Genomic DNA, 11,962 nt, shown 5'->3' on the forward strand with positions numbered 1-11,962 from the left:
TCATCCAAATGAAGTCATATTGCACTATTTGAATGTCCTTGAAATTTGATGTTGAATTTTGTTGCCATCTATTATCGTTGTTACGGCCATGTTTCATCCAAATGAAGCCATATTGCACTATTTGAATGGCCTTGAAATTTGATGTTGAGTTTTTTGCCATCTATTATCGTTGTTACGGCCATGTTTCATCCAAATGAAGCCATCTTGCACTATTTCAATGGCCTTGAAATTTGATGTTGAGTTTTGTTGCCATCTATTATCGTTGTTACGGCCATGTTTCATCCAAATGAAGCCATCTTGCACTATTTGAATGGCCTTGAAATTTGATGTTGAGTTTTTTGCCATCTATTATCGTTGTTACGGCCATGTTTCATCCAAATGAAGCCATCTTGCACTATTTGAATGAACTTAAAATTTGATGTTGAATTTTTTTGCCATCTATTATCGTTGTTACGGCCATGTTTCATCCAAATGAAGCCATCTTGCACTATTTGAATGGCCTTGAAATTTGATGTTGAGTTTTTTTGCCATCTATTATCGTTGTTACGGCCATGTTTCATCCAAATGAAGCCATATTGCACTATTTGAATGGCCTTGAAATTTGATGTTGAGTTTTGTTGCCATCTATTATCGTTGTTACGGCCATGTTTCATCCAAATGAAGCCATGTTGCACTAATTCGATGACCTTTAAAATTTGATGTTGAATTTTGTTGCCATCTCTTATCGTTGTTACGGCCATGTTTCATCCAAATGAAGCCATCTTGCACTATTTGGATGGACTTAAAATTTGATGTTGAGTTTTTTTGCCATTTATTATCGTTTTTACGGCCATGTTTTATCCAAATGAAGCCATCTTGCACTATTTGAATGGCCTTGAAATTTGATGTTGAATTTTGTTGCCATCTATTATCGTTGTTACGGCCATGTTTCATCCAAATGAAGCTATCTTGCTCTATTTGAATGGCCTTGAAATTTGATGTTGAATTTTGTTCCCATCTATTATCGTTGTTACGGCCATGTGTCATCCAAATGAAGTCATATTGCACTATTTGAATGTCCTTGAAATTTGATGTTGAATTTTGTTGCCATCTATTATCGTTGTCACGGCCATGTTTCATCCAAATGAAGCCATCTTGCACTATTTGAATGGCCTTGAAATTTGATGTTGAATTTTGTTGCCATCTATTATCGTTGTTACGGCCATGTTTCATCCAAATGAACCAATGTTGCACTTGTGCAATAGCCTTGAATTTTGATGTTGAGTTTTTTTTGCCATCTATTATCGTTGTTACGGCCATGTTTCATCCAAATGAAGCCATCTTGCACTATTTGAATGGACTTAAAATTTGATGTTGAGTTTTTTTGCCATCTATTATCGTTGTTACGGCCATGTTTCATCCAAATGAAGCCATCTTGCACTAATTGAATGGCCTTGAAATTTGATGTTGAGTTTTGTTGCCATCTATTATCGTTGTTACGGCCATGTTTCATCCAAATGAAGTCATATTGCACTATTTCAATGTCCTTGAAATTTGATGTTGAGTTTTGTTGCCATCTATTATGATTGTTACGGCCATGTTTCATCCAAATGAAGCCATCTTGCACTAATTCAATGGCCTTGAAATTTGATGTTGAGTTTTTTTGCCATCTATTATCGTTGTTACGGCCATGTTTCATCCAAATGAAGCCATATTTCACTATTTGAATGGACTTGAAATTTGATGTTGAGTTTTTTTGCCATCTATTATCGTTGTTACGGCCATGTTTTATCCAAATGAAGCCATCTTGCTCTATTTGAATGGCCTTGAAATTTGATGTTGAATTTTGTTGCCATCTATTATCGTTGTTACGGCCATGTTTCATCCAAATGAAGCCATCTTGCACTATTTGAATGACCTTAAAATTTGATGTTGAATTTTGTTGCCATCTATTATCGTTGTTACACTGCTTCTAGACGACCAACTTTTGTACCGCGACAATTTTTGGCGACAATTTTTTGACAGGTCTTTGTTCTAAACCTGCTGTCAAAACCTATCGTTTTTAGTACACATCCGGCAGCCCGCGAGTGTCGCAGAATTGTGAAAATTTCACAAAATCTCTATTCATTTTTTGCGCGTAACGTCAGTTTGGAAAAGTTGCCTGTGGTTGTGCCGAACAATATGAATAAATATACTGTAAGTACACGAAACAAACAATCAAAACAATATCAATAAGTGGACTTTGTTTATTTACTCTTTTGTTTCGTTTTTAGGGTGCAAACATGTCTCAGGAAGACTCTTTGTTCTTCATTCAGCAAGTACAAATGCGTGAATGCTTATGGAACCGACGTGATATACACTATAAAAATAAAATAAAACAGGCCGACGCATGGGCTTCAATTGGAGAATTAATGGGAAAGGATCCATTTGAGCTGCGGCAGAAGTGGCAATCTCTGCAAAGCTCGTTCCGACACTTCAAGGGTGTTTACAAAAGCAGCGAACAAACGGGATCTGGTAAGTAAATTATGTGTGATAAAGAAATAGGTTACGTTACTATAGGCTAAACAAAACAATCGAGCACCTGGAACACCATGCTTGGCAGTACTGTGAATTTCAGTAAAATCTTAATCGCAATACTTTTTTCAATCGAAACCAATCCAATGGACGGTTCCATTGCATTTTCTTGCACCTGGCCGACTGCTCTATCGATTTAAGTGTATCACAAACCGTTATGGTAATTCTATTCTAACCTACTAAGAAGCTAACAGTGTGGAAAAGTGGGACAAATAGCTTAATTGTATTAAGCGAAAAACTCGTGGCTGCCCCCGTACCGTTACCCGGCACACGGATTCCCACCGGATGCTTCCTCCAGACGCAGCTTCCCGCCCTTCAGTAGTTGATGTATGTATGATGTGTTGATGTTGATGTGAGTTGGAACGTAGCTGTACTTGGAGCATATACTATGACGTCTCCTAGGCATCAAAGGATAAGGAAAGGATGCACACCATTTCGCATAATGTATCAAAATGATAGAAACAATGTTTAAATGAAATAAGCAATTTCTATTCAGCTTCCTAGACGATGTTTAAAACTAATATTATAATTTTATTTTATTTTAGCTGCGCAACCCAATAGAAAAAAATGGTTTGCATATGATGCAATGAGTTTCATGTCGGTGACCAACGAATGTGGAACTACAGTAGATACGTTGGTATGTATATAAAATCAATCTGGTATTTATTTTAAAAAGAAGGCAGATCTAAGCAGAGAGAGCTTTTTCATAGGTTAACGGATACGCTGAATCGTTCTAGATATGCTCATACTTTTACACTTACATTTCACGGTGTGATGTTATCCTTTCTCCCTCTCCATTCGTCGTAACTAAGCAGGCGGATAGGTAGTATTTGCTACGGGTAAACGATCCGAATGAGGCTATGTCCGAAATCACGAAGGGTATGTTCTTAAGGCGAGGAATCGTTTATCTTATTGGTATACACTTGCTGTATGTTGTGAATTTATATATTTATTTTATTACTTAAGTAGTGACAGTCCAGCTGGTTTGCTTAACATATTCGTAGAGTGAATTCATTTCGTGAATAATCCATAAAATCATTATGTTTAATATTATGATACAGACGAAAAACTATTTGCTAGATACATTCTTATATCATTTAGTCGGTCACTATGTCTTACTCTTATACTTCTTAAATTTGTAAGCTGATTGTCTGCATCCGGTCGAGCAAATACTAAATTATCACTAGTCCTGATTGATGCTTCTCTTCGGATGAAGTTATGCAGGTAAACTGCCGCTAGCGTTACTTTGCTGGCTATGCCAGGTTCTAACTCCATAGCCTTTCTTAATACCCTAAATCTTGCGCTAAGAATCCCAAATGCTCTTTCTACAACGCGACGAGCTCTGGAATGCCGTTCGTTAAATTTCCGCTGAGTATGATTGTGTCGTTCTGGGTCGCCTCCAAAAGGTCTTATACAATAATCTGTGAAAGCAAACGCACTATCACCGAGTAACATAAAAGGCACTCTTACATGTTCTCCTTCTCGTATTGGTCGCGGTTCAGGTATATGTAGCATTCTTTTTTCTAAGAGCTCATATAGCCGAGAATGCTTTAACACCCCACTATCCGAAATTCTTCCCTTTGCACCAACATCGGCAAACAAAAAATTACCATTGGCATCAACAACGGCAAGAAGCACAATGCTGAAAAAATTTTTATAATTAATATAGTCACTTCCACTCTCACGCGGGCATTTGACTTGAACATGCTTTCCATCAATAGCCCCGATGGCATTAGGGAAACCGTATTGCTGCTTAAAATCATTGGAAATTTTCAGCCATTCACATTGATTTGATGGAAGCTGCAAGAAAAAGAAAAAATATTAATATATCCATATTTCATTCATATTATCCATATCATCCAGTTTAAAAATCAAAATCATTGTTAGAATTGCAATAAAGACACTCATGTTTTTTAGGGATCTCTACGTGTAATGCCAACCCCACAAGAAATGCCATCTCCGGAGGAATCGCTGGAAATTGAATGGCTTTATCCTGAGAACAACTTTAAAGAAGGAATATATACAGAGGAGCAAACGAACCCACAAACGGCCAACGAGACGTCGCCCTCGTCACCAGCCAACAATGAGCAAACCGCTGCCCCTGAGCCACCTTTGCCCACAATTACGCCTCACCAACAGGCTGGAAAAACGAGGAAGCGTCGGGTAGAGGCCAATTTGGCGTATAATGAAGAAGTCCTTCAGACTCCAAAAACAGTTTCAACAGTTTCACAAACTCTGTTGAATTCGATTAATGATGAGGGCAGTGAGGAAATGCGTTTCTTTGTCAGTGCTGCCAAAGAAATTGAATCATGGTCTCCAAAGAGGCGTAAGGGAATAGTAGCCCGTGTTGGTACTATGATATCTATTGAACGCACGGCACGTTATGAAAAATATTACAACTCAGAATAAATTCCAATAAACCCCAAAAAGATCCTTCGAAAATAATATCAATAAATTTTTTAGATAATTCTGACTAAACTACTTTCGTTCATTGAGAAAATCCTATAAGTCCTTGTAAACGAACATTTGCGGTACATACACACCTCGATCAACCTCGATCTCGTAAGGAACTTGTAAAATTTCAGGAGAGGGTATATTTAGCTCCCGGCGCTCCAGTTTCTGGTATATAGCACTGTTTGCTAACACTCCACCATCAGAAATTCGACCCTGGCAACCGACGTCAGCAAATATAAAATTTGAATTAGCATCTACTATGCCTAGCAAAACAATGCTGAAAGTGCTTTTATAGTTGAAAAACTGGCTCCCGCTATTAGCTGGTTGTTTTAAGGTGACATGTTTTCCATCAATGGCACCAATTACATGAGGAAAATTCCATTTTTCCTCGAATCCTTTTGAAATCTTCAACCATTCTGTAGCAGTAGACGGCAACTGTAAAGAAAAGTTATTTGAAAAAAATATTATTAAACAACGTTTTGTTCTTCTTCTTCTATTTGGCGTAACGTCCTACGTGGACATGCCGGCCTATATACAGGCTTTCGGGACTTAATTCATTACCACGTAGTCGGTCAATCCTAGCTTCGGGGGGACGGTCCGTTCTAGGTTTGAACCCATGGCGGATATGTTATTGAGTCCTTCGAGTTGACGACTGTACCAGGACCGCCCCGTTATGTTATAATCATTACAATAACTCATACATATTCGCGGATATTATTGAATACGTTTGTAGCGGTGGCTTGCGTCCCGACACTCATTTTCGTGACTTACTAGATAGTTGCTTTAAATTATTGCTATACCGCGACATTGGAAAAACGGGCACGAGAAATGTGTTGCCTTCCCTAGAATTTCTTGTGAACACCGTACATTCCCGCTACGAACAGATTCAATGATACTAGCCATTATCACTGTTATAAACTATGTATTAAAACGATTAAATCCCTCTGTTTGTATGACAACCTAAAACATTAGTGTTCAGTTCCTTTCTTTCATTTGTTTCGTACACAAAGAGGTACACGCGTTCTTATATAAACGACACATGAACTTATACAATAAAACTTAGACGTTATTCTAACATTTAAAATACAAAAACAAAACATTCCCGCCGTTCCCTTCGCGTGTGATTTCTGCTTTTGCCAGTTGTCAAATGCCGGCGTGTTCGCCGGTCAACCCCGTTGACCGCACAAACGATGACCCGGATGGATTGCACAAACACATTGACCAATGACCGCTTACGCGTCAATGGTGAGTTACCAGTATCAAACCATCTCGTCCACGTTAGCCTACAACATTAATGCCCATGAAGGGATATGCGGTTATGTTAGCAATAATAGTAGAAACATCCAATCCAGACTGATAAAATTTTAAATGAAAGTTCCCCAGCACGTTGGAACGAACATTGGGAAAATTAACTGTGCTATAAGACAAAGTTCGTTCCTATTTTTATGGTTAGTTAGTAAAAAAAGATTATCCAGTGAACCTTACGTTTAACTGAGTTTTGTATTTTTAGTAGGGTACAATCTCAATGTGCAATAGTTTTTATATTCAAAAACGTTTTGACATAAATTTATTTCCGTCAATATAATTTTTATACTATGAATTCAGTCATTTCTAGCATAATCCTACGCCAAAAAAATTAAATAATTAAGCTTTTTGCGTGTTCACACGGTTTTAATGTTGCAGCCATTTGTTTTACATCGAACCCTGACCATGTTCGATGTAAAACAAATGGCTGCAACATGTGTGGATTGATGGACAAACTATTCATAGACTTAACAATAGAAAAAGCACTATTTATTCTTTAAAAAATATATAATACAGGGTTTGTTGGTAACTACGGCAACGCAAACAACAAGCTGTTGTGTAAAACGCAACATGGTTGCGGCAAATAGTTTAGTGCTCTATAAAAATCTGACACAGCCCACGCGCAGACTATATAGATTTAAGTATTAACACTCGTTTACCCCATTCTTTTCGACACATGTAAGCTAAGCTAGTTTTTAACGTATAAGTGACAAGGGCCTGACGTACGCCTTCGGCTTTCTTTAAAGCTGCCCTTAAACGAAGGGCTCTGTATCGTTATCTTCGTTTCTCTTCGTTAACTCACCGACCTAGACGGATGCAGTGCGTGCTCGTCCTAAGTACACTACAAGTTAGCGTTGAATAATTTGCCAAAACGGCTTATAATGTGCCTGCCTTATAATATATATCTACATTTTACTTGGCCATGACATTCAAAATCGTCACCCCGAACTCATTCACACCAAACTTACAACACGCTCAGCCACCGCCACGTGCGCAACCACACTGCAGTAACAGTCAGCAATGTCACAGATGTCAGCAATAATCGACCGAACCAGCCAGCCGACGACTAGCCAAGTTGTCAGCAATTAGTTCAGATCTGGTTTAGGACTCCATGAGTAAGGAATACATTTTTTTTTTTTGAAAAACTAGTTTTCTCGCTGGTGTCTTTAATTATTTTGTTCTTTCAATTAAAAACTGATTGAACTGATACAAACTGACTGTCTATTGTTTTGAATTACTGATGATGATTATGGATCGAAATAAGTTTAAATAATAAATTCAGTAGGCGACAAATCATATATAAGCACATTTGGGATGTTGAAATAAGAAAATGCAATTATGTAGGTTTATTATATTGATACCAAGTAGACGTCCAGTTTACAAGCTGTAGAAAGAGGCAAACTTAAAGTAAACGCTAAATTACTGTGATATATCACTTTGTTTCAAAATGAACAGTCGCCTGTTCGTTGGCCTTAACAAACATAGCAATCAGATTTATTTGATGTATTTGATAAATTGATCAGATATAATAAAAACGAATTAAAATAATGGGTGTTCTTGTGTGGCTTATTTAGAATTAGTTATTAATTTATTTGGCAAGCACTGACGCAATAAAAGGCCCATTTATTATAATTATTATTATTATTATTATTATTATTATTATTATTATTGTTATTATTATTATTATTATTATTATTATTATTATTATTATTATTACCAAAGAAATATTCTCAACCTGTGGTTGCGTTAGTGACATGACCTGAATAGTTGTTTATTGCAACAAGTTCATTTGTTAAATAGTTTAACAGCAATTTTAGGCAATATATTAGTTTTAGAAAAATAGACTATAATAACACGAGCACCAGAAAACGAAACCAAACTTAAAATTACTATATATACAAACAGCTTAGATAAAGTGGTCATCTTATAAGTAAGAGGAGAGTATTAGTATGGAACTGTTATCATATTAAATCAGTGAAATAATACCTTAACGTATTCCTTCAATTCATTTATTATGTGTGTACAAACATCACGCACAATAAGGGATACGGAACTGCTAGAAACCTAAAACAAATGGTAATATTATTATCATTTTATATCGTTCAAATATTGCATAAAACTTACCCTAAACAAAAAAAGCAAGAGATTCATATGAGTCTCCCGAAGCTAAAAGCGAAGCCCGATGCATAATCGTTGCTTCGGGCAGATCGAAGGTCGCATCGTTGTATCTTGTCGCTCAATTTTTGGACCAATCCGATTTAAAAGATAGTAAAATTCTTCGCGATTCACACGTAGAAAACATTCTAGCCGGTTGTTTGGTCCTTCGCCATCTATCGCCCTAAACAGCCGGGTCCAAACGCTTTCCCTCTCCAGAAATAGATCGGTCATCCAGCAGCGCCGTGCATTTTCCTCTTGCTGCAGTTCTTCGTCTTCCTCTTCTATGAGTATCAACATGAGAGTAGCCACTTCAGCCGCTAAAGTTGGAAGAAGTTGATTTATTTCCATTTTTCCACTGTAAAAAAAGAAAATTTTTGTATCACGGCAAAAACACAACCGGAGTGATCTCCGCATAATATAAACACAACCAACTATGTTTGACAACCACAATATGACAGCTGAACATACACGGATTGAAAAGCTCCCAAACGATAGCTACATCGTGTAGTGGAAATTCATTTAAACTATGAAAATGCTTCATTTTCGAGACGAAAAGAAAGGCGTATTGCAGTGCATCATGACAGGTCTATAAGACATCGAACAGCTGACAGAGCACCATCGAACAGAGTCGTGTTTGTTTGTCTCGTTCGATTGGTCCCAGAGCGCCGCCTTAGGCTGCGCTCTGGCACCACTCGAACACGACAACCGACTCGAACAAACCCATATAATCATATGGAGGTGCACCAAGGTGGATTTAAAAATATCAGGTGGTGGACTCTAGTGCATTTTGACAATTCGTCACTTGACGTAAGGTCCCCAGGATTCAAACTTTGTTTACATTAATTAAATTTGTTCATATAATTTATCTACCCCATTTTTTCGAATAAACATTCTTTAAAAATATATTTTGAACTTTGGGAGTTCTTATTTCTTAGGTCTCGTAGTACAGTCGTCAACTCGTACGACTTAACAACATGCCCGTCATGAGTTCAAGCCCCAAATAGACCGCGCCGCCATACGTAGGACTGACTATCCTGCTATGTGGTGAATCAATTAGTCGCTGAAAGCCAAGCCCACAAGTGGGTAGAGGCAGGCCTTGACCGACATCGGTTGTTGAGCCAAAGAAGAAGAAGAGTTCTTATTTAACATTGAAACATACATTAAAGTGTGTTATTTTGTGTTATTCTGTGAATTTATTCTAGAATTCTTTGTGTTTTCGACATTTTTGATGATAAAAATTAAGAAATCATTTTTTTCAATTTTTACCTTAATTCCTCATTATCTACGAGCCGCATGGACAATTTACTTGAGATTAGAACTCATGCTAGCATGATTTTAAATTTTGTGCATAAACAAATCATCAAATCTTTTGTTAATATATTACGCTTTTTCGATAAAATCAATAGACACACTAAAATGCACATAATAACAAAGAAATCTGTCAACGGTTCTAAAATGACGTAAAGTCCCTCAACTATGGCGACCCCCCAAAGGCCCTAATCCACCACCTGATATTTTTAATCCACCTTGGAGGTGCACTGTCAGCCACAAACTAACAAACAAGACAAACATGTCAAATCCCATACATTTTTCATGTTCGATGTCGTGTTCGATTGGTGCTTGAGCGCCGGGTAAGCGGTGGCCACATGAAGCAACGATATAGCACACAAACAAAAGAGAAAATAAACAATCAAAATTCATATGAAAGAGATCAAACAAAGGGAATACGGAGCAAAACAGCCTATTTATGAAAAAATAAATTATTTTTTTCTGTCTGTGAATTCTCCCTACTGTCAAACAGTGTGGCCAGATTATTTTGGCGGTTTTGGTAGGCGCATCAAAATTTCATCGGTAGTTTTCGGTAGATTAAAACTCGAAACTTAACTGAGTTAAAAGAAGTGAAAGCGAAAGAAGTGTTCAACGAGGGGTGGGGGGGGGCTTTTGGTTGCGCTAATGCGCAAAATGAAAGTTCCATCTCACGAGAATATGCATCCTTTATCTAGGAGATGGATTAGATTTGGTTCAGCGGTCACACAAATGAAGTTCTTTTGAAGTGTCGCTCTGAAAATTTTACTAGGAATTCTAAGCCAAAGAAGGACTAGATGCTAATTTTTTCCCCAGTTCTTTTTCTCGGGGCTCCACGCGACCGCTTAGGGCCGCAGCAGTTTGATTAATTTGATTGTTTTGATTGTTTGGCTGAGTGTTATAGTTCAATGATTTAAAAAATGAGATTTTTTCCTTCAAACTCTACACTTTCCCTAGACATCGGTATTTCTGGTCACTTTGCCCACATGTTAACCGTCCAAATAGACATAGAGCGGCAACGCCGCGCGCGACGAAAAATAGCTCAAAATTTCACTCGGTGTAGATCAAAGTAGCTAATTTGACTCAGTCAACCAACTTGTTTTTTATTTGAAAACAGACAAAAATAGGTTAAAATGTGTTCAAATCTGTTTTTTGCGTTTGGCATTAATCTGTCTTTTGAAAAAACTAGATAATTCGATTATTTAGGATGTAGCAAATTGTCACGCGCGACGAGTAGCCCTGTTTGCAAAATTGAGCTTCTTTTTTCGCGCGCGAAGTCTTCGCGCGCGACGTTGTCACTGTATGTCTATTTGGACCAAAGTGGGTATAGGGACTAGGTGGGCTTATAGGTTTGGCGGGAAGGCCATATTGGACGAACGAATGACAGGAGGGGATTCGATTGTGATACGTAGTTTTTCACCCACACTACGACACATCAACCAAAACAGCCATTGGAATTCTCACGCATACATCAACAAATGATCGAATCCCCTCCTGTCATTTCGTTTTCATTTTTCTACAGCACGGCTGTCAAATTGTTCGGGATAAGCCCACCTGTATAATAAATCCACTTTGATTTGGACGGTAAGGCGGCCACCGTCGTAAAACCGTCGCAAAACGTCAAAACCGACGTCACAAGTACTTAAAAACGACGTCGCCAGCGAGGGAAAATCGCAACGATTTGGAGGCGCTTGCGACGGTCTTTTTTGACGTTTTGCCACGGTTTTTGACCTTTCGAGCGAGCTTTTGCCCTGCGGGCCAGAGTGGCCAGACTATGTTTTCACATTTCGGCAGGAGCACTGTTGAGACTGCACTGACGCAACAATTTTAATTTGATCAATTATTTTAACGATGATTTTTTTAAAACTTTAACCACTGGCAGCGAGATTCAATTTCAAATTTAAATGATTTTCTTTGACGAGCAATTCTCGGAATCCACACAACTGACATTTTCTACTTATTATGAACATTAAATTTTAACGGATAAAATTTTGAATACCCAACGCATGTTACATTTTTCAAGTGCCAGGTTTCAAACGTGCATCAGCGCGATGAGTAACAAATGAGCATAGCATAGCAAAAGACTGAAAAATCAAATTTCTGTGATTTCGGTAGGATAAATGGAAAATTGGTAGTTTTAGGGCGGTCATCTGTGAATCGGTAGGCATATAAAAAATCGGTAGGAATA

General features: G+C 37.8%; 1 protein-coding gene across 1 annotated transcript; it reads left to right on the top strand.

Moving 5' to 3' along the window:
* Nucleotides 1-2,150: 2,150 nt before the first annotated feature.
* On the top strand, nucleotides 2,151-4,962 carry LOC120908258. The gene is made up of 3 exons (XM_040319178.1): nucleotides 2,151-2,493; nucleotides 3,099-3,190; nucleotides 4,471-4,962. The coding sequence occupies exons 1-3, from the start codon at nucleotides 2,262-2,264 to the stop codon at nucleotides 4,960-4,962; spliced, it is 816 nt and encodes a 271-aa protein (XP_040175112.1). The 5' UTR covers nucleotides 2,151-2,261.
* The last annotated feature ends 7,000 nt before the right edge of the window (nucleotides 4,963-11,962 follow it).

This window comes from Anopheles arabiensis, unplaced genomic scaffold (genome assembly GCF_016920715.1).
Source record: "Anopheles arabiensis isolate DONGOLA unplaced genomic scaffold, AaraD3 Autosomal_pericentromeric_contig0002, whole genome shotgun sequence".
In the NCBI taxonomy this organism is placed as follows: domain Eukaryota; kingdom Metazoa; phylum Arthropoda; class Insecta; order Diptera; family Culicidae; genus Anopheles; species Anopheles arabiensis.